The sequence below is a fragment of the Diadema antillarum genome, unplaced genomic scaffold, assembly GCF_040938485.1.
Source record: "Diadema antillarum isolate AM-2024a unplaced genomic scaffold, OU_Dant_1.0 scf00000118, whole genome shotgun sequence".
Lineage (NCBI taxonomy): Eukaryota > Metazoa > Echinodermata > Echinoidea > Diadematoida > Diadematidae > Diadema > Diadema antillarum.
Genome location: NW_027271007.1, coordinates 12,939 through 36,988, shown reverse-complemented (window position 1 = coordinate 36,988; position 24,050 = coordinate 12,939). Strand labels below are relative to the sequence as shown.

General features: G+C 40.3%; 1 protein-coding gene across 1 annotated transcript; it reads left to right on the top strand.

The window, feature by feature from the left end:
* Nucleotides 1-2,950: 2,950 nt before the first annotated feature.
* On the top strand, nucleotides 2,951-12,746 carry LOC139719975 (protein FAM221A-like). Its single transcript, XM_071631354.1, has 6 exons — nucleotides 2,951-3,027; nucleotides 5,909-6,082; nucleotides 7,946-8,136; nucleotides 9,269-9,478; nucleotides 10,709-10,908; nucleotides 12,176-12,746. Exons 1-6 carry the CDS (start codon nucleotides 2,951-2,953, stop codon nucleotides 12,353-12,355), a joined length of 1,032 nt encoding a protein of 343 aa, XP_071487455.1. The 3' UTR covers nucleotides 12,356-12,746.
* The last annotated feature ends 11,304 nt before the right edge of the window (nucleotides 12,747-24,050 follow it).

Genomic DNA, 24,050 nt, shown 5'->3' with positions numbered 1-24,050 from the left:
ACCGCTGGACCAGAAGATTAGCCTACTACTGTACGAGCTGAAATTTTCGCGTACAGATATTTTCGCGAATTGCTACTTGGAGAACATTTTCGCGTGTTGTTAATTTCGCGGTTACGAGGGTCTAACTGAACTTAATTAATCGCGCTTTGTTATTTTCGCGGTTTGAAGGCGATCCGCGAAATTCGCGAAAACAAAACCACCGCGAAAATTTCAGCTCGTACAGTATCAAGATCGTAACACCGCATTAGGCCTATGCACTACATAGTATACAATGTAAAGAATAATAGGAGAAAATTTAACATGATAATTAAGATAGCATAATGAAAGAACACTAGACTTACCTCTTTCAGAAAGCAAGGGGAATTTTAAATTATTACCCTTGACATTATGTCAGTAACAATCCTATTCATCCAGGGCATTTGTATTTTTCATTATAATAATTATCATGGCCGGCAGAACCGGGGGGGGGGGGGGCAGGGGGGCTCCCCCACCACACACACACTTTTTGTGCACTATACAGAGGAATGCATAAGATGTCATCACTTTGCCCCCCCCCCCCCCCCACACTTTTTTTTTTAAACCCGGAAACTGTGAGCGCGGTATAATGATTTTTTTTTTTTGCTTGTCCCTGCTGAAGAAACCCGGAAGTGGAAGGGGAGAGATGAGCTGAAGACCCCCTCCCCCCTTTTTTTTCTTTTTGCTTGTTAGCTCATGAAACCCGGAAGTGCCCCCCCCCCCCCCCCCCCACACACACACACTTTTGAAAACGCTCCGCCGGCCCTGTAGGCCTAATGAAATTTTCTTTGTGACATTTTCCTTTGGCATCGTATGCATAAATGTATTATTATGATGTCTTGATATGTACAACTGTAGTTTTCTGATCCAGGGGTCTCGTCCTAAAAATTTCGAAATTCATCCTTTTGACCCGATTGTCCGATTTTCTTCAAACTTTTACTGAACTACACTAGTGTGCTCTACCTTCCTCACTTCGAATCCACATGTTTATAGACCTATAATTTTGTTTGGGTTTCAAGCCCCTTTAACATGACCCTTAACGGACTCCACTACAGCAGTAGGCACATTTACTGTAATGCAAACATTATTGGAACGAGGTGATGACGTCATTGGTTCACATGACTTGCTTTAATTTTCATTTTCTGTATGAAGTTTATTCTTCATACATTCAATCATTTTGAATGAGATCATAGATGAAGAAACTTCTATACAGTATTTTACAGCTTGCGTTTGACGATCGTTGTGTTATAGGTTCCTACTATTACATAATGATTTCATTCATTAATGTGACGTGGAAGGATAATTCAGGTTGTTCAATCACTAACTAGTCACGATTTCTCAAGTCATTTTCATGTTACGTCACATTTCATGACATTAACTGGGAGTTTCCCCTGACCCATATATAAGCTCCGTATATATATCTATTTAGTTTCAGCAAAATGTGTTTAGAAATAGACCCAGCAACTGAGTTTGAGAACATAACCCGTTCGAAAGCTGCATGGGTCTATTCCTTTCTGTTTGTTTGATTGTTTGTTTGTTTGTTTGTTTGTTTGCGGGTTGGTTGGTTGGTTGGTTGGTCGGTTGGTTGTTTGGTTGGTTGGTTGGTTGGTTGGTTGGTTGGTTGGTTGTTGTTATTGTTGTTGTTGCTGCTGTTGTTGTCGTTGTTGTTGTTTTGGCAATTCCATCATTATCTCTCTAGATGGGAACTACTGTGATCCAAGTCACATTGAAGAAAATTAGACCTCCAAAGTAATCGAAATTATAAGAGTGTATAATGTTTTGAGAAAGCAAGAAAACAAAAGAGATTACTCGAGTAAATATTTCTTAGAATTACACAAGTATTCAAACGGGAAGATACAAAACGATAAGCTTTCCGGAAAGGAATCATCCAGCTGTGAGTCATTTCAGTATATAAATCCTTCCGACACACTATCCATAATTTTTGTCAAAATGGGCATTGTTCTATGTCCACTCCCGACCCTCCTTCGGTCAAGGTATTACATATTCATTCTGTTAAATACGCCGAATACAGGGGCGGATTCAGGAATTCCGTATAGGGGAGGCGCCTGTATACAAAATTAAAGAGGGCGCCACGCCCCCTATCTATTTCTTTTTAGTTCTTTTTTTTGACAAAAAATAAAATAAAGGGGAGGGGGCGCCCGGTGCACCCCCTCCCCCCGATCCTCCACTGGTATGAATATTGAGCGAGTCTAATTTTTCGCGAATAGGGAGTTCTCGACAATTCTACGGGTTGTTAAATTCCCGATCACATAGATCTATTAAAGTACTTGATATAAAGCAAAAAATAAATAATCTTTGGATGGGCTTTAGACCCAATTATAGAAAGAGAGGATTCCTCTCCTCGCTCGCTTCATGATTACAGTCTTCGTGGGAACGTGAAGCATCGGGTAATGTGAGAGCAGAGTTCTTGTATTAAGCATCAACTGTCTTCATCTCTGGTAGGGGCTTCCCCCCCCCCCCCCCCCCCCCCCAATCAACTATAATTATACAACTTCTGTAACCAGCAATACTGAGAGTCTCGGATCCATTTTGTTCCATTGTTTCAGTTAGGAGTTCCCTGTTCCTATCCAAAGAGATTTGTGGGGAGGAAAAAAATCTCTTTGTTCCTATGAAACCAAGCAATAAAATGTACTATTTTCTTTGAGCAGTTGAGGATACCATAACCAAAACAGACACCCCACGCTGCAGCTAGCGTCGTTGGTTACTCGTTGCAATGTGTATGCGCTTATGCTGTGTGTATCCGACTACTAAGCTACACGCGCGTGCGTGCGCACGATTATTCACAACGTAACATACACAGCTAGCTGCTGACTGAATTGGAATGAACTGAGTGTATTTAATTAAAGTGAAGCCTAAAAACCGTGTCATCGTTTTACAACTTGAAGTGTCGGAACCTTTAGCCTTGAACATCATCATGAGTGACAGGGGATATATGCTGAAATTTGGTCATGGGGCCGCCGAATCTATCGACCAGTATCTGGAATATCGAAGGTTTGCTCTGACTTTGAAGTTTGAGCATGTTGAGTTTGACTTCAAAAATAAAACCATGTGAATGATGTAAAATTTACAGCTATTCAATATTAGCACGTTTAAATTGTCGTAGAACTAGCGTTAGATCTAACGTCAGGAGAAGTCTAAACTCTAAGTTACGTTAATGATCTGCATTCACTGTATAACACTCAAACAGTTTCCTCAACAATTACAAGAATTAGATCCATCAGTTTTAAGTTGATGCATTCCTATCAAAGACAAAGAAGTACACTTACAACAGATGCACATAGAGTTCTGAACTCCTGCCACTGCAGAGACCCAAACTCCCAGAGAGTAATTTTCAATCAGTAACACTGAGTCACTGCAATAAGCCAATAAATCCCAAAAGAAGTAGGCCTACGTTTATTCAAGTGCTAGTTGTACAACTTATAGCGCGTCATAGAGAGTCTAACCGTTACACTTACGTTTGTATACAGTGGAACTGTAAGGATTGATTCTGAAATTGTAGAATAGGAGAAGGTCTAACGTACTGTAGACCCTGTATAGGTCCTAAACTTCAGCTGTCATTTTCACGAATGAGGAGGTCACAAACATTTTGCCAGATGTTTTCTTCGCAAATTGACACCGACGCTATACACTAGTCAAAATGCACTATTGCCAAGCCACTATAACCTCTGAACAGTAGTGGAAAGTGCATAGGCCTAGCAACATGTGTTATATTTATAATGTAGACATTGTCTATAAAGTCATGATCCAACTGAAATATCAAATAAAAGCTGAAACTATGCACACATAGGCCTATGTGTATGTACTCACGCACACACACATGATAGGAGAGTAGATCGTATCACCGGATGCTTTTTTTTCGTGGCTTTGCATTCCGTACTCCTAGGATGAAAGTTCGGCTAAACATAACACCACTTTAATATTCACAGACTCCTGGATATTACGAATTCAGCTAACTTGTGTCAATTGTTCGCTCCAGTTTTTAGAAAATATGCTTCAGACATAGGGCCTACCCCTCTAAAAAAAAGTTGTCTTTTTGCGCGGTGCAAAATCGCATTGTATTACCAGACACGATTTTCACAATGAAATAATTAATCAACGTCTTTCTTACCTAGTCCTTGCACCAGACTCACAATTCATCCCACAAATCACCGTACACATTCTCATGGAGCAGATGACAAAGAAAAAATCAGCAAATGAGGCTCAAATTTCGTATTTTACAGTAAAATGTCTATCTTGAACATTTCGAACAGTTCACGGCTGACGCAATAAAACCTTGTGAGAAATCAACAACTTCTATTTTACGTGCTTTGTCTATGGGAGCTGCATGCGCAGGTGACGAGTTGTGGGCCCCTTCCTTAGCGCACAACTACGCATCATTCGCGTTTGAGGATGATGGCTATAAAATTCCGATACCATCAATTAATCTTTCAGCATTTTTCCTGTATGTGAGTGGATGTAGAATTTCAGTCACGAAATGTGATTCAAACATGCATAAATATAAACTATGACGAGGTGTGGGTCACTCAACTATAAATTTGAGGTGAAATTCTTTGTGTTTTTACATTTTTATGTCACGTTTTTTGCCATTTCAGTCCACACAAAGTTCTGTGAGGCTAATCTACATACGAAGTCTCGCGCGTACAGAATGGCATTAGTATGCAAAGATGTGCGTGACCTGTAATACCACATGTGGTGTCAGGTAATACCATGCCTGTAAACACAAAAATGTTTTGGTATGAAAATTCATGTTCAGGAATATCTAAATCATGGTTTACATGAAAGTCCATTCAAAGCAAATTGACCATACTCTGTAAAACGAGGAATTTTCACGTGCATTTTAATTTCGCGAATTTCGCAAGCGCCAAAATTCGCGAAATTAAAATGCACGCGAAAGCTTTTGTCTACACTACATGTGTACATGCATTGAATGCCAATAGCAATTCGCTAAAATTTCATGCCACGAAAAAGGCTGTCAGCTCCAATTCGCGAAAATTTCATGCCGCGAATATATCATGTTTTACAGTAAATTTTAACTTGTTAAAAGTGGGTTATCCAGCTGATTTCAACAAAGTAACTTTCAGCTACCCCTGTGCATGACGCAAATCTCTCGTTTGAAGAGGCTACACCCCCGTAAATAATGCCAGTGTATATCTTGGCAATCAATGACTTAAAAACCAAAGATATAAAACACAGGTCTGTGTCTTGACCCTGGCCTAATCTAAGCATCAGTCATCGCCACAGCGCCAGGGGGGGGGGGGGGGGGGGGAGGGGAGGGCACCCGCGAGAGGAGGAGATTGTTTTGGTTTTGGCATAGGCTATGTAGCTCCATAGTGTGTGTGTGTGTGTCGACAAACTTCTACAATGCTCTCCTTATTCCTGTATTTTCGTTATTTATGGGTCAATTTTTTTCGTTCGAAATGTAACATGGATGACCATAGAATTTCTCAATAGAATATAAAATTGAAAACTTTAGAAAGGATAGAGAAAATTGAGTTCACTTTGAATGGTCTGCCACAGGCAGATATCCTTATCATGCTCTTACGTAATACCTTAGCTGCTGGAGTCATTAAACCCTGGCTTGGCCTCCAGGTTTGTCACGCCTGAGCAGAAAGTTGATTTGCAATGGATAAATACTTCGACTCCCAACTCCCAAACGAAAAATCTTTAGCGAGGTATAGCACCCCAATCAGCTTCGTGGAAGTGGGGTCTCGCCTCAAACAAGGGATTGACGGCAGGGTGCCTATTTGAGGATGCTAGAGAACTTACCAAACTTGAACCCTACAAGTATGTACGATATGAAATGTGTATGAGCAGTATGAGTGTGATGAATTCAGTGATCGAGTACAATTGAAATCTGAATCATATTTGGCAGAATTGTTGGTGATGATGATGGGGGCACGCTGTTCACCCCTAAGCAGTATGAGGACTACAAAAAGAGAGTTCTCCCAGCCCGGATGAAAAACCGACTTTTTGTCAGCTGGACGTCGCCGACTGGAATGGACTGCAAGCTGATTGGCCCGGAAACCAAATGTTTTTGTCAGCACAGGTAGGTATAACCAAAAAACAGGTATATCAGCAGCAATATCAACAACAACATCATCAGTGTTCAGAACATTTATATACATTGAGATTTTAAAACAACTTCTCGTGCTTTTCTCTTTTTAGCATCCACGCTAAAGGCTCCCTAGCTCTCTCTACAGCAGCATACAGGTGTAGGACCATAATTTTTTCGTTGTTTACTTTGATGTATTTCTGGTTTGTCTACTCTCCTTTTTTTGTCTGTCAAGACCTTGTATTAATTTGCATTAGTTTGCTTTTCAGCACTGCCTTGCAGTCTGACATTAATTCAGTTAAATTGATGATATTCAGTTGTCACGTCCATGACCATGGCTTCAGATACCTTTTCTCTTCTTCTGTTTTGTCACCTTCATTCTTTCTCTATTCAGGTGTGTGATTATTCATTTCATCCAACACCTGATTCTATAGTTGAGCCCAGACAGCTCCCATTATTATGTAGTCACCCCCTCTTCCATCATCTCATGCTCCCCTTTACTTATTGGTTGATTTATTGAATTAGACTCTTCCACTTTATTGAAGTCCTCCGTTCCATTTAGTTCTATTGGTTGCTCTAGATAATTTGAATATATGTAAATATTGGTTATTTAAATTATGTTCATGAAGAAGTTTACTCAAAGATCTCATATACAGTATGTACGTGTAGTTATAAATTAGTTTTCTTTTCCTCAAACATTACATACAGCACTTTTTCCTTGACCTGTCATGCATAGTCTGTCTGTACTGTATGACAAATTTAACAATTTCAAGACATGAAATCACACTAGAGCTGCGATCCAAAGTGCCAATCCCTCTTTTCAACTGACTTTGCACTGAAGACAAAATGCTGTCAAGTTCACTCTTTTTTTGTCCCCGCCGAACGAGTTCGAGCAGGGGACTATGAAACGGGCTCCGTACGTGTGTGTGTCTGTGTGTCCGTGTGTCCGTGTGTCCGTCTGTCCGTCTGTCCGTGCGTCCGTGTGTGATCAAAATGTTCAAAATGCTACTCCTTCGCCATTTCTAACCCGATTTTGATTCTGTTTGCTTTATATGATAGCACTACATGGGAGCTTTGAAACTTCTATACAGAATTTCAGTTGTGACCTTTGACCTTTGACCTTTGACCTATATTGTACATTTTGCTTCAAAATGCTACTCCTTCGCCATTTCTAACCCGATTTTGATTCCGTTTGCTTTATATGATGGCACTAGGTGAGGGCTTCAAAACTTCTACACAGAATTTTGACCTTTGACTTCTTTGACCTTTGACCTTGATTTTTGACCTATATTTTACATTTTGCTACAAAATGCTACTCCTTCGCCATTTGTTACCCGATTTCAATTCCGTTTGCTTTAAGTGATGGCACTAAGTGAGGGCTTCAAAATTTCTACACAGAATTTTGACCTTTGACTTCTTTGACCTTTGACCTTGATTTTTGACCTGTATTGTACATTTTGCTACCAAATGTTACTCCTTCGCCATTTCTAACCCGATTTCGATTCCGTTTGCTTTATGTGATGGCACTAGGTGAGGGCTTCAAAACTTCTACACAGAATTTTGACCTTTGACTTTTTTGACCTTTGACCTTGATTTTTTTTTACCTATACTGTACATTGGCTACAAAATGCTACTCCTTTGCCATTTCTAACCCGATTTCGATTCCGTTTGCTTTATGTGATGGCACTAGGTGAGGGCTTCAAAACTTCTACATAGAATTTTGACCCTTGACTTCTTTCACCTTTGACCTTGATCTTTTTACCTATATTGTACATTTTGCTACTAAATGCTACTTCCGGCGGGGACATATTTTACGCACCGCGTAATTTCTACTTTTCCTTGTTTATCTGCCAATAGATACAAGCAGCATAAAACTGACTTTGAGGAGCTACCTTCAGAGAGACCGATCCTGTTGCCATGCAAGGTCAAAGGTTGCAAGTGCTCTGCATTTAACTACGTTCCACTGAATGGGAGCCAGCCAATCAGATGCAGGTGCAAGCACTTTACAGACGATCACTCGGCGGATAAACATCATGGCTGCCAGAAAGGTGAAAATTCAGGCAAGACACCCGTTTTGCTTCTTAGACCCTCATGATAACTCAGTTTTTGCAAGGAGGTATGATTGTGAGTAGTAATGTATTGTCATATTTTCATCATAATGATTACAGTAACGATAGTAGCAAGAACAATAAAAGAGACAATTTCTTTACTGTTACCATTCTTATTGTCATTCTCATGATTAGTAAATTTGATGTTATTGATCATTTATAATGCTGTATATTTTGATACAAGCTTGTATTCATCTGTTTACTTATTTGATAGAAACCTTGCCCCTGTGCAAAGATGTTTCCATATCACATTTTGGTAATCTACTGGGGGATTTATTATATAAAGGTAAAGGGTTAAATGCAATGATGTATGTACATGTAAGACTATAATGGATGTCAAAACAAGTCTCTTGCATGCACAAGTCACACCAAAAGATACCAAAAAAATGGGCCTTCAATATATCTTGGCTGAACAAAACAGCATTCAGAGTGTGGCCTTAGTGATTGCTGTGCTGTACGAGCAGTATACAAAATGTGTAGAACTGTTTCAATATGTCCCTTCTTCCAGCAATCAGACTCCATGATTTATATTATGTACTGGTCACACTGTCCTACATTCCTGTTACCTCATGTCTGACTGATTTATGTGTTATTTTTCCTTTGGTCATTTTGGGATCAAAGGGATGGTATAGTATTGGTGGAGGTAAGGATTGAGCTTTTAACTCTTTTTCTTTTGCAAGATACTTTACAAAACCACTTATTTTTATGAAATGTTACAGAGCATACCATTTTGATAATTCAAAGTTTATTTGATGAAAATTGATTCGAAATGACTGAGAATTCCCCCCAAAAGTAAATCAAAGCAATCTTAATAAAAGATGGGTCCCACCTTTTCATCTTCTTTTATTTGATCACTTTGTTGTGGATATCTCGGCCTTTTCAAACCAATTTTCATCAAATAATCATTAAATTCATCTTGGAATTACATGCTCCTGTACGTTTCATGAGAGGTTTCTCATTATCTCATCTTTAGTATAGAAGTTAGAAACCAGAAGCCAGGTTTCAAATGAAACCATACAACCCCTTTAATGTGAGTTTTGTTTCTCCTTGAAAAACAACAATGATGATTCAGCGGGATGCCAATGCGTATCCTTCCGGAGCTCATTCACTTGCAGCTGTGGCCAACCTACGTACGCACACGACACGATCGTTGAGACGAAGGCGGAGCGTGAGGCCAGGGGTCATCCTGTCGGTCGGGACGTCCCCTACGCGGCCATGGGGGGTCTTACCGGGTTTAGCTCCCTGGCGGAAGGCTACATGAGGCTAGATGACAGCGGAATTGGTGAGTTGCGGGTGCATGAAACTCCATTAAAGGACAAGTTTACCTTCATAGACATGTGGGTTGAGTGAATGCAGCAATATTAGTAGAACACAACAGTGAGAGTTTGAGGAAAATGGGACAATCCATCCAAAAGTTATGAATTTTTGAAGTTTCTGCTCAGTCACGGCTGCATGAAAAGACTAATATAGCTTGTGATGTCACATGAGTACAACGATAAAGAAAGAATAAAGAAAATTCAGCATATTTCCATTTTCTCGCATAACAACAGAACACTCGACTTCTCTCTTTCAGAAGGCAGGGGGAATAATATTACCCTTAATATACGTCAGTAGCAAGTCGAAGAAATTTGCACTTTATTAAAGAAGTAAAGTTTTGTGAAATTCTCTTTTTATTTTCCTTATATAGTTGTACGCATGTGACATCATACACTGTAGTAGTCTTCTCATCCAGCAGTGACTGTGCAGATACTTTAAATATTCATAACTTTTGAACGGATTGTTCGATTTTCCTCAAACTTTCACTGATGTGTTCTAATAATATTGTTGCATTCTCTCAATCCTAATGCATATGAAGGTGGACTTGTCCTTTAAAGGACAGTTGATCTGTGGAACTTGAAAGTTAGTCTGAAAAAAAAGAGTAAGATTTTGTGAGTACAACATTTTCACAAAACGGTTCTTTAACAGTCAATAGGAATGGGCAAAGTCTGTATGTTAAAATCAATGAAATTCTTATTTCCTCCAAAGATAATTGATTCATGATCTGACAGTTTAATCATGTTGAATGCTAGATCATATATCTTGTTGGCATCAGTGTAAGATTTGTAGTCAGCCATACATACATTTGTATCCTAATTTTTTCTTTTGCGTGTTTTGCTCCCATTCCCCATTTTCCCCTCTCCCCTCCCCATAAAATGCTCTCTCCACTTGCCTACCATTTGTTATGAGTATTTAAATGGATGGTATATTATTGGCAGGGATGAGAATTGAGCTTGTGACTGTTTGCAAGATACTAAGGAACCACTTATGAAATCCTACAGAGCATACCATTCTAAGAGGAATTTACAATCTATTTGCTGAAAATTGGTTGTGAAATGGCTGAGATATCCACAAAAAAGGAAACCAAAGAGATCCTAATAAAAGGTGGGTCTCACCTTTTATTTGAATTATTTGTTTTCCTCTTGTGCATTCCCAGTTAAGTCCTTCCCGTATCATTGGTTCCACATTTAATCAGGTACGCCAGATGATGCATTTCTCAACCAGCCAATCGGAGCCGCTGACCATCCATTCCTACGCATGCATGGACCAACTCTCAACCGGTTGGAGGGCAGAAGCAACCAGGAGGTTGCGAGGATGACCGATGACCTGGCGAACTTTAAGCTGACCGGTACGGACACAGACATGGAGTATTACGAGAAGAGATACCAGCAGAGGGTAAGCAAATGTTCATTATTAGCAGTTTTGATTTGTTTTGTTTTGTTAATTGTTTGTCTTTTTTTTTTTGCTTTAAATTCTAGTTAATTTCTTTTTCCTGGAGGAGGGGGGGGGGGGGTTTAACCTTGTCAATGAAAATGAAGGAGAGTGGAAGGGAAGCGTGAACAATAGACCAGTTTATAATTAACTCATGTACACATGGGTATGAATGCCCTTTCTATTTTCTCACTTGGTTAGGCACTTCACTTGTTTTCAAAGTGACATAATGCATAAGTTTGTCTGTAGCAATTTATGGAATTCATGTTCAAGCAAAGAATGAACCTGTGTTGAGGTCAGGTGATCAGAATACTCCATCAGTTGATAATTTAGCAGGCATCCATGTCATTGCTTTGTAATCAATGCAAAAACAGCCTGTATCCTCTATATTGCAAAATTCCATTCTATGACTTGCTGTCAGGTGGATGTGTTGGCCAGCACCAGTTAGATAAGGATCACATGAATAATCATCGCATTACACATGCTTTTCTCAGTAAATTGACAAACCAAAATGCCTGTATGTACAAATGACCTTCTTCTACTCATGCGCAAAGTGGAATTACGAATTGTCATGGTCTATTATTAGGGCATCATCTTGATGGCAGTGATTTGGCTCAGTCCGTAGCAAACCCCCCAATCCAACTGACCTTGGTTCAATACACCATATCTGTGATGCATTACAATTTATGGATGTTTCTTTTCCCTCAGCCCAGTAACGAAGTATTTCATTCATGTGCTCCCTCCCATTGTGTTCCATAGGCAAGAAATCACCTAGCTGTTGCTAGGTCGGGCAAGCCTTTGGGATGGCAAGGCAACTTTTGCAAACGAAGCATGCATAAAATCTTAATACATTATAGAACTGGCCGGTCTACTTCCAAGTCCTTCTGAGCAGTGTTGTATGGGATCATGCCGTCCCCTCTGCTCTCGTAAGAAAGTTATGGCCCGGTGAAGGCTTAACTATTCACCTGTAATTTATGGTGCCAAGGATATTTGAATTATTGCTGGGAGTCCGTGCAGAATGCATTTTACACCATAGTTAAACAATAGTCAGATGATTGAGTCTTTAAGGCAAATGTTGGGTACATGCTTTATACCTCAACAGTTATCCTTCAAGTTAGCCCTTCAAGATATCCAAAATGCCATTAGAGGATCCTTGAACTTACCAAGTAAGTGAAAATTTGAAAAGAAAAAAAGAATGATGCAAAACTTTTCTGTGCTTCAATATCTACAGCTGAAAGAAGAGAGGCAGCGAGCCAGGGCCGCCCCAAACATCAGAGCCCCAGCAAGGAGGCAACCTTTGCCTTCAATCAAGACAGCAGCTGGCAGTACGACAGGCAGTAGAAAGACAACAGCCAGTGCCAGCAGATCGCAGAGTGGCAAGTCAGCGAAGCCATCATCGTCTGGGAAATGACCAAACTCCAGCAAATCGTACCCGTCGAGGGCTGGCTTTTAGTGAGGGAGAGGTTTGTCAGTCCGTGCAAATGTGCAAATAATTTGCTGTTACAATTAAAGCAATAGTCAGGAACAATCAATCACGTACTAGATGATTCAGCTTTGTCATTTGAAAACTGTAATTATTGCAGCTTACAGAAGTAAACAGTGTCTTTGTAATGCAACAAGTCCAAAGGATTTTGGTCATTGGTTTGAACTCAAATCTCAGAGCAACTTTGCTATGCCAGTGAACCTATCCATTTATTCATACATGCAGCCACTGGAAACTAGAAAAAAAGAAAACGTGATAGAGCAAGGTATTCATGACATGGTTTCTAAGGTCCTCATCATAATGTGGTTTCCCTGTATTATGCACACAGACTTCTTCTATTGCAGTTGATATATTGTATACGCTTTTATTTTCGCGTACAGATATTTTTTGCGAATGAGGTCATGGACACTTTCGAATTGACACGGAAGCCTTCATAAGCAACTTTAGCACATGGTAACATTCTTGTGTGTTTTTAAATTTGCGGTCCAACTGTCATTCACAAAATTTGTGAAAATTAAACCCTCGCGAAAATTACAGCTTATACAGAAGTTGTGAAGTTGTTTGTAGTCATAATGATTATATTGTTATGATGATGGTCATCATTATCATCTTCGTTTTAATTATTTGTCACCATCTGGTAGGCAGTTGCCCTGCATTGAATGCTAGGCCATGTAGAAAAGTTCATTTGGTGTTTTTTTTCTTTTAGAAATTTTGTCTGAAATATGAAATATATATTTATAGTACTGTATGTCTTTAAGCCTTGTAAGTGAGGGGCAAAGTGCACATATTATGTAATGTTTTAGAAACTATTGCCACATCTCCCTACACTAGAGCCCACATCAGGTCTGACACAAAAAACAGCATTTCAGAAATGGATTTGCTGTGATCACCTCCAAAGATGGCTGCCAAGATAGTCACCATCTCAATATTCTTCTCAGTTACTTGTGAGATGCTGATAGAGTCTCTGATAATCTTGTGATGACATATATAGAACACTTCTAAACTGAATCAGAACTTTTAAAAGTTAGTATATCTGATAGGGTTTTGTAGGATTTGGAGCGTTAGGGCTGACTTTACTGCTTTCCCTCTTTCTAATTGCACACTACCTACGTGTAAAGGCTGCCTGAGCTTTCTTCTCTTTTGATGCACCTGCTGAGTGTTATGACTGACTAACTCTATCCTCTCTTGGAACACCAACTGAGTGTGATGTTCCAGATTGGACTATGTCCATGTGGAGGGTCCATTCGGACGAGAGATGTTGCCCTCGAGACGAAAAATCTGCTATTAGATTATCGTTGCCGGGGATGCAGGAGGCTATCGGGGTGATGGCCTGGGTCCGGCACCACGTGCATAGCTGAGCTGCTAGGGCGTTCAGCTGCATGGAGCGTGTACCCCCTTGTCTGTTCTAGGCCGCAACTGTAGTGTTGTCCGTGCGGACAAGGACAGTGCGGCCCTGCACACACTGCTGGAAGTGGCGGAGGGCTAGGCGTACAGTTGTACCGCACGCAGTTCCAGTACACATGTGTGAGGGTTGATCTGGGAGGGTTCATCTTCATCTGTGTCCATGTCAACTTCTGACTGACTGTCACCTTGTTGACGTAGATGCATGATAAGAATGAGAAAAGTAATGTACATTGTAGATGACCCCATTCAGTGCATTTGGCCATAAAGCCACGGCAGCAAAAATATAAATAAAAAAGACAAATTTTATAAGTGTTAAAACCCTCTGTGCCATACCGAGAGTCCATACAGACCCTTTCATAAAAAAATGTTATAAATAACATAAAATTAGTGACATGGAAGGGGGGGGGGGGACACCTGAGGCTATCGGGATGATGGTCGAAGGTGGTGCATGAATCTAGCTCTTCGAGCTGCCTTTGTGACAAGAAACCACCATTGCATTACAGCTATCACAAGCAACATATGGAATTACAATTGCCTTGCTATCTGATGATTCTGAGGAAAGATAGTATATCAGAATGAAAGCAATCAAACTTGCTCTCTATCGTATCTGCTGTTGTCTGACTCCCCCATCTCATCCTCCCAGAGAAGGTCGTCCTGAGTGCCATCGAAGTCGTTGCTTATGCCGCATTTCAGGAATGCTCCCTGGATGAGTGATGGAGGCAACCCGTCCCAGACCTTCTGGATCCAGCCGCATATTGTCTTGAGATCGGCCTTCTTCATTCTGCCGCCCTTGGTAAAGGACTTCTTCCCTTGTATCATCCAGTTTGACTAGCATCTCCGTAGGCCATCTTTGAAGGGTTTGTTGTTACCAACGTCGAGAGGTTGAAGGAAGGATGTCATGCCTCCGGAGATCATTACGAGGTTGGTGTTGCTCTCTTTCAGGAGTTCCTTGGTTGGAGCCGTGTGATGACACGGAAGAGCATCCAAGACTAGCATGCTGCGTTTACGAGAGAGCCCACCCACTCGCCGATTCCAGGCGACCCGCAACCAGTCTTCAATGAGCGCCTGATCCACCCAGTCTTTCTCTTGAGCCCTCGCGATGACGCCTGAGGGGAACTGTACCTTGGGGATGGTCTTGCACTTGAAGATAATGTAGGGCAGCAGCTTACCCCCATCAGCTTCTCGGCAAATATCTGTTGTTCCTCTCACTCAATGATTCCTCAACATTCTCACGCTGACGGACTTCGCCCCCTTAGCTGAGATGGTTGTGTTACTCGGTACATCAAACGTCAACAGTATTTGATCGGCGTTGCCTATCTGGCTGAGTGTGTAATTGTGCTGGCGGCGCATCTTTATGACGTACAGCGGGAACATAGTGGTCTTCTCCAGATTTTCAGGGAGATGTTGGGCGATAAGGGTGCAACTGCGAAAGGATAGGTCGTGACGCTTCATGCAGCGGTAGGCCCAGGAAGCACCCGTTGTGAAATCTCCGATGCTGCCTCTGATCGGCGATGGAACGTGCCTTCAAGCAGAGTGCTTGAGTGGCAACAGCGTTCCCAGCAGCCCTCTGCTCGACAACCCAAGCGAGAAGCTGCTGCTCCAGCTCTGGCCAGCGTGCCTTGCCGGTCCTCATGGCCTTCTTCTTGCTCGGCATGTTCTGCAGGGTGGTCTTGTTCTGCCGCCAGCATCGGACGTTCTTCTCGTCTACATCATACTTCCTACCCACTACCCTGTTGCCAAACTCCTCTGCATACGAGCAGACATCGAGTTTGAATGAAGCTGTGTAAGAAGTTTGACGCATCTGGGCTTGACTTGGTTGTCTTCTATCTTCTTCTTGGCTTTGCTTGGGAATCTTCTATCTTCTTGGCTTGGCTTGGTTATCTTCTTTCTACGTCTTGACTTGGCACGAGAACTTGATCGGGTCTTGAAAAACTTGGAGAGATGATGCTATCGAGACAACAGTCGGTACTGGAGCTGGGGATCGAATGATGGAGACCCCGTGTTTCCCCTACCATTTATAAGCCTAGCTACATGTCGGTACTAATTGTAGGTGCCCATGCAATAAAGTACCAGTTGACAAACGGGACGATATATGTTGCAATCGATCAGGTGTTTATTCACAACAGTCGTACCCATGAAACTGGAAAGAAAATTATATAAGTAAAATATACCATAATATAGTCTAATTCAGTTTTACAAATTACAATAAAATTGCTTTGTCATTCATATATGTCTAATGATTGGATTTACACTAAAATTATGCATACAATAATTACTAAAGTTATGTACATCTATAAATCACAGTCCTTCCAATCTCATAATTGCTAAAGAGTAACATCAATACTAATTCAATCACTCTTCACAGTATATTCGTTATTAAATCTTAACCTCTATATACAAACTTATAAAATACTGTAATCATAAAAATCAATACATTGTATATAAAGCTTAATACAATCACATTTAGATAGCTTACCTCTTTGCTGAACATTATATCGCATATTAGCAGCTTAATTCTATGGTTCGTTAATTTTGATTCCTTTTCCTTTAAAGATTTCGTTGCTTAATGTACCTTCAATGTTTTTGGTAGTAGCTACAGACGTGAAACTGATCTGAGCGTATAAAATCATTCTACTATTTTGTTACCATTACAAGATCAAAGAGAAGCGCCTACGCGCATACAATAATCAAAGCATATCGCCTACGCGTATTATAAGGCAGTACGCGCATCTAACAATTAATACTGCCAGGGAGAGTAACTGTTACCATGGCAGCAGCCTGGGGACAGCTGCCACACTAATCAGTAAAGATAATTACTAATCATCAAAGTACTTGGCCCGCCGTGCCCTGATTAGCTGGTTACAAAATGCATTAATCCCTTACTAGCCACTTTCCTATTGTTGTTCACACAGTATTGTGTTGAAACTCGTAAACAACTCCCGGACCTGGAACTGGTTGACAGTCATTGATTGACAGCTATCAATAGGGCATTTTGTAATTTGTGATTCAATCTATGTATACATCTTGCTCAATGCTTTCTACATTCACATACCGGTGTATATCTCAATATCAAGATATTGTGAGCCATTTTGAAAAGGGCATGGTTATGAAACTATTCCTCTTCTTTAATCACAAAAATTCATATTCATGATTTGGGGCTTTCATAAACAACAATCTTATCTGATTTATATATCTAGTTGAATTCCAATGGTACAATTGTATGCTTACACCATTCACTTACCCAATCGTTACAACATTCAGATGAATAATTATCTTAGAAAATTACTGTTAACATAATCTTACCTGACTGAATTAGCTGTTCACTCAGACTCTCAAAAGTATTTGTATGATGGTCCTCGTTATCACAAAAATCACGAATATTCTGCTATCTGGCTGAGTGTCACTATCATTATGTAAACCGCAACTGAATCATCACCATTGTCATATTACTCATTAAAATAATCAAATTTATTAATATGTAAAGCACTATCGTTATCTGCGCCATCATTGCCACGCAAAAACACAATCATGGAATATTCAAATGTTATCGGCATCTTTATCGAAATTACCTCCACCAGTTTTCGTACTCTTAAAATCGTGATCATAACGTAAATATTATAGGCATCATACCATCAGATCATCGCGCAGTGTTAACAATCATAATATACCACCAACACCAATTCATCACAATCATAATTATAACATTCTTAAGCTTTAATGGCATCGTACCATTATAAAATCTGTCTTATCATAGTTATCATTACCACCAACATGAATTCATAATCTTTATTAAAATGATCAAAACACAAGCGTCATTGTATTTGTACCCTCATCGGTAGTCAAAGCATTGTTGATATAAAACTGCTAGTAACAGCTTCAGGATTTGTGAGAAATTGTTCTGTAATACCTTTAGCTTGCTTTCACTGTGATTCATTGCAGTCAACGAGTAATATTAATAATGATGATAACTACAGAAAAGCACTCTGAGAGTGCAGACTTTCCACTTGTTTCCTTTCTTCAATACTCTTTGATAGCAGCAGCGTGACACACTTCCGGCCAGGGCTAAGTAATGGAAATTACTCGGCTGGTGGAAAATGCACTTTTGATCATGTCCAACATTACACACATTACAAGCGTGACATATATGTCTGGATTTGTTATCTTCACGGCTCTCGAGCACCAGGTGACTAGGCCTAACACATAAACGTGTTCCACAGAGGTGGGATGCATTAAATGAGCTATCAGATGGAATATCCCATGATCCAGTGTCCCAGATCATCAAAGCAAGTCTATGTGCGTGTATGGTCGTACGGGACTTGCTTCTCTCTGAAATCACAACATCCACCAGCCCATATCCGTTCTTTTGTCGGCCGGTGAAGACCCAGCAATGGCCTGGGTCTTCACCTAGTTTGAGAATCTTCCTTTCCAGCTTTTGCTGGTAATCAGCTGGAGTAGACTAGCTGCCTATTATCTTGAGCCATGTTCGTAGTATCGTAACACTAACAGAGTAACACTTGTTTCGCTAGCTTGCTAGCACTAAAATTTTTAAATTGTAGGCAAAGCCTGGGTGTGGGAACAGCTAGCCAATGATACTCGCAGCCTCTCTCTTAACTAAGTTAACAGCAGCAGCATCAGCATCAGTTTAGTTAAAATAATTGCTCCAATAAAGCACCTCGATGAGTCATACTGGCACATAAAATCTGAACAAAGAAGGCACAAATTTACGAAATCTGTAAAGTCGTGATAACTTCGTCAGATGTAGATATAGAACTTGAGGTCTAGTGCACTGTAGTGCTGAATTATTGTTTGGAAGCGCAGCAGTATGTACACACACAGGCACTTTGAATGAAGCTACCTTAAAATTTACCTCAAAATTTTGGAAAATCCTACGATCCAGTGTCCCAGATCATCTTAAAGCAAGTCTATGTGCGTGTATGGTTGTACGGGACTTGCTTCTCTCTGAAATCACAACGTCCACCAGCCCATATCCGTTCTTTTGTCGGCCGGTGAAGACCCAGCAATGGCCTGGGTCTTCACCTAGTTTGAGAATCTTCCTTTCCAGCTTTTGCTGGTAATCAGCTGGAGTAGACTGCCTATACAAACTAGTTAACTTGAGCCATGTTTGGAGTATTGTAACACTAACAGGATAACACTTGTTTCGCTAGCTTGCTAGCATTTAAATTTTTAAATTGTAGGCAAGGCCTGGGCGTAGGATCAGCTAGCCAATGATAATTGAGGTTAGCCTCTCTCTTAACTACCTAAGTTAACATCAGCAACATCAGCATCAGTTTAGTTAAAATAATTGCTCCAGTAAATCACCTCAATAAGTCATACTGGTGCATAAAATTTAGACAAAGAAGGCACAAATTTACGAAATTTGTAAAGCCTTAGTTGATAACCTTGTCAGGTGTAGATTTTGAACTTGAGGTCTAGTGCACTGCAGCACTGAATTATTGTTTGGCAGTGCAGCAGTATGTACACGCACTGGCACTTTGAATGAAGCCACACGTACCTTAAAATTTACAAGTCAAGTCTACTCGAGTGTAGGGGTGTTGTAATGTTACTGGACAGCACAGATCTGTACAAGCAGCATTTAAATGTTTCTGACACAAGCGTGTTGAAATTTCAAACTTGTATACAAGTACAGCTTGTATATGTATTTAAGATAAAGAAGCATATTTTCTTCTTCATTGTGCTCATTTTGATCTTATGAATTGCACTTAGGCACGGCATTGCTTAAATTGATATCTATCTGTACGGGGAGAGCCTCGTCGTGCATAAAATGCAAACGGAACTTTTGTATGCAAGGCACTTTCCATGTAGACTTGTGTGAATTACATGCATACTTTATACGGCTCACACGGGTAAATAATTATCCATTGAGACATATGTTAAAATTCAAAATTCAAAAAATTCTGTAATATAGCTGGGAGAAATGAGGTGTTTCATCTTCAGTAACCTGAACAAGTGAGGTATACCCTTTCATCCATCAAATTTTCGAGGGGGGGGGGGGGGGTTCTTCAGCTCGAAACTCTGTCCAAGGGTCGCAAAGCCAGACTACAAGTTTCCTTTACTACTAAAAAAAAAAAATCACATATTTTCTGTACATGCACCCAATGAAATATAGTCCCTTTAAATTCCGTGAGAAAAAGTATATCTTCCAACCAGGATGCAGTTTGTAGAGGAATTCATACTCAATATCAGCAGCTATTCACTTTTGACCACACTCCCTTTTCTGATTTTTGATTAATTTTTTACTTCACTTATTTCAGTACCTTTGGTACAAATTTGTGATGGGGTCTGGGATATTCCATTGTATTTACAGGTGTGAGCCCTATACTCCTCTGAAGTCCAATATTGAAGCCCATATTACATATAGAAGGAATAGAATAGAGCATTGTGTCCAGCTTATGCAAGAACATGTGACACAGTGATAGTAGAAGTGATATTGTGGCAGATGTGGCAAGTATGGCTTACACCATGCAGGGAGGTAACATTATGCCCCCTCACTGTCAGCAGAGGAGGAGGAGAGATACCAAATTACAGTCAACCTTGTTTAAGTTGACCTTGATAAGTCGAATAATCATCTTAGTTGGAGTTCTTTTCAGGTCCTCTTCTATCCTTATTCAAATCCCTTATAATATAAGTCGAATTTTCTCGAAGCCCAAGCCATTTCTTCAGTCCAACTAGATTTAACTTGGGCATGGTTGACTGTATGTTGTTTTCAGATGCACTGTGTAGAATAAGCGATTGGATATCCTCATTGATATACCTCATTCTATGCAGCTCATTCTCTGCCAAAAGGTCAAACAGCTATAGGAAGCACACCTTTTTTTTTTACTGTGTTGACAGTACTGACATTGTTTAAGCCATGTTTGAGATTGCTAATTCCTTTACAATTACAATTTTCAAAAGCATGTTTCTAGAGAGTTTTGAATAACACCTTTTAAAAACCTTATGTTTCAAAGCAGTATTTGATTACCAATATGAAAATGTAAACCACAAAACATAATTTCAAAATCATGTTTCTGGCCAGAAAATGTTGCCCAGGTTATTAACACTCCCGCGCCGTGACAAGGTAAATAGTTTATTTCAGTTTTAGAGTAGAACATCTAGAAATTAGAAGTTTACCTAGACCTCTAGCGTAGTTAAGAGTTAGACACATGTAGGCCTAGATGTTTTATCCAACACATTTTTTATAAGTAGCCTCATCATTACTATCAAAAAGTTACGCCTTTTTATAGGCACGCCTTTATTCTATCGTCAAATTTAAATCTTAGTCCTCAGAGTTGTTTTCTTACCACCAATGAAATGATCTCCGCATATTTTGGCGTTCACTGACGGCTGCCATTCAGAACCATCACGATTCAACTTTTTGATCGCAATAGTCCAGCGTTTTCGTCGCTCTGGATCCTTATGGAATCGGTGAAACGAAGGCTTCTTTCCACTCATAAGAGTGTGGTTTGTACATCCAACAGTCTCACAATTTCCAGGCATTTTCAGTATCGAAACAAGTTAGATGACAAATTAACAAAACTGCGAAGCCGAAGACGATGTTAACCCCCTCATCCTGCCGCCCCCGCACAGCTACAGTAGTACAGCTTGCTGATGCTCGAGGGGCGCTTCGGCAGAAAACACGTACAGCATTACCACTCTAGGCTCGCGCGACTATAAGACTATGATTTGTTTTCACTCCAACCGCTATCCATGACCCCATGACAAGCAAAATACCCGGATGTCCGACCATGAGAATACAACTAAAAGTACCTAGGCCTACATGTAGAATGGCCATACATACATCACACTGTTGCAGTATCCTATAAATACAAGAACAAAAGTCCTTGAACAACTTTTAACTTCATAGGCATCATAAATATAAACGCTGAGTTTTATCATCTGTTTTGAAGGTCTAAGTACAGACCATCAAAACTAACATTAGTTCACAATAATAAGCTTAAATTTCCGGATATTTGCTGATATGCTAACTTGGCAGGGTAGAGAAAGAAAGGCTTTCTCCCCTCTGTCTTCAAGTGTTTGAAGCGGTCCATTTTCTCCTTCCGTTGACGCATGATGCTCTGCGAAAAATCTTCGGCCACAAACAGCTTCTTACCATGAAATTCAGATTCCTTGAACTTTTTGATGCAGCTGACCCTGACATTCTCCTTGTCGGCATAGGAATTGAATCTCGCATGTATCATCCTTGGCTTTAGTGGCTCGTTCTGACCTGCATTCCTTGGTTTTGTAGCTGTGCTAGTGGGGGTTCGATGACACCTGTCAATCATGTAGTCAGAGGAAGAGAGGCCCACAAAGTCCTGCAGAATCTGACAGTAGCTGTTGTATCCTCCTTCAAAGCTGGGCCCTCTTTTTCAGGAACGCCGTGGAGTATCAGATTGTTCCTCCTCCCCCCATTCTCTAGATCATCCACTTTGTCGAGCAGATACATGTTGTCCTTCTTCAGTTTCTTTATTTCCCCTTCCATATCAGGGATCTGGATTGTGCATGCTAGGATCTTCTCTTCTTGTTTGGAGATAAGGGTAGAAAGCTCACTCACCTTTGCTATCGTGAGGGTCTCAATGTGTTTCTGGAGGCAGGACTCAAAACCTTCAAAGAACTTGGTGAACCAAGCTGGGGGAGATTTGCCCTCTGTCACCTCCGAGTACAACAGGCGTTCCATACCACATTGATTCAGGCCGTCCACTATTACTGGCAGTCGGCGGACACATTTCCATCCCATCGGGCTGGGAGAGGGGTTCATTACCAGGCGCATGCTATGTAGAATCGAGGGTACGAGGTTTCTTACTATCCCCATCTGTCTTGTGTGTTTTTTCCGGGGAAAGAGGGTGTTTTCGAGAGTCTCTTTTCGTTGCCATGATCCACAATTAGATGAAATCACTGTTACACATTAGTTCGAAGAAACACTTTTACTGCATCGAAGGAATTCGGGTGCTTTTGATAGAGTTCAGCCAGCTGACATGCTTGGTTCGCAAGAACTATGGAGTGCCTTCTGTCATGAAGACTGAGAATATTGATCTACTCTCCAGGCCAATGTATTAAGAGTTGCCAGTTTTTTGTTTTTGCCTATTACACAGATCCTTCCACCTAACCCCACATATTTGTACATATGAAGCTTTTTTCTTTCTTTTTCAATGGAAAATATTTTCAGTAAAGCAAATTTGGTCAAAATGGTGGCCCCCAGCTTGTTGTCTTTCTGTGGAGATGATCACAGCAAATTCTCAAGAATCCCCCAAAACACAGGTTCTCACAACAAACAGAATTAAGTAATACATGAACAAGAAAAAGAGAAATAGGTGGACCTATAGTTAGTGGAGATGTGGTGATAGATTGAATGTCAATCCTCAACCATTTTAGATCTTGTCACTTGATAAGAATGCACAAGGCTATAGGTCTATAATGGGCCGGCAACTGTTACTTTTGTGCAGTATGTTATACTGTTTGTTTGTTTTTTTGTTTTTTGCCAAAAAGAAAATGTTGCAAGTTTCATGGAAAATACTGATTTTGCTAGATTTTATTACTACACATGTGCATGTGCATGAAAGGTGAAATAAATGTTTTTCATGAAAAATGTGCCCTTTCCGTCCTCAGAATACCGCAGTGCTGTTTACAAGGTTGGCATTCCTATTTGTTTAAGTGTCTGTTTCATTGTTTATCTTTGCAGATACCTGGTACATTGTATACAGTGACATTTAAAGTTTAGACTCGTGTTGTTCTACACAATGCTCTTCTTTAAAGAAACATAGCATCCAAATAGTGTGGTGTATTCAGTTTTGTGTGAGTAAGGGAAATGTTGTATGGCCCTTTTGTAGTCATTTAAAACACAGTGCGCTCCCGTTATAACGAACACGGTTATAAGGAAATCCCCGTTACAACATTAAGTAAAATTTCAGGCCACAAAATTATCCACTCTTTGTTCTTTATTGTTTGTTTATTTGGTTATAACGAAATTTGATATAACGAAAGAAAATTGCTGGTCTCAAGGACTCCGTTATAACAGGAGTCCACTGTACTAAAATCTTAGTATTCTCTGCACATTCAATTGTAGATGTCACAAGCATTGTATTTTCAATGTGCCTGTCAGTTGCAGACTCCATAATGTGAGTGTGTTCTGTGTTAATATTCTGTCTGTGTAAAGATACATTGTAGATCACAGAGCATTGTTGGAACTGCCTGAACCATATACCGGTACATGCTTCATTATTGA

Bases quoted from the DNA above. Each gene is read 5' to 3' on its own strand.
- LOC139719975 (XM_071631354.1), top strand. From the start codon at position 2,951: ATGAGTGACAGGGGATATATGCTGAAATTTGGTCATGGGGCCGCCGAA. The intron at 3,028-5,908 runs GTTTGCTCTGAC...CATATTTGGCAG, and splicing joins CAGTATCTGGAATATCGAAG to AATTGTTGGTGATGATGATG. The intron at 10,909-12,175 runs GTAAGCAAATGT...CAATATCTACAG, and splicing joins AGAAGAGATACCAGCAGAGG to CTGAAAGAAGAGAGGCAGCG.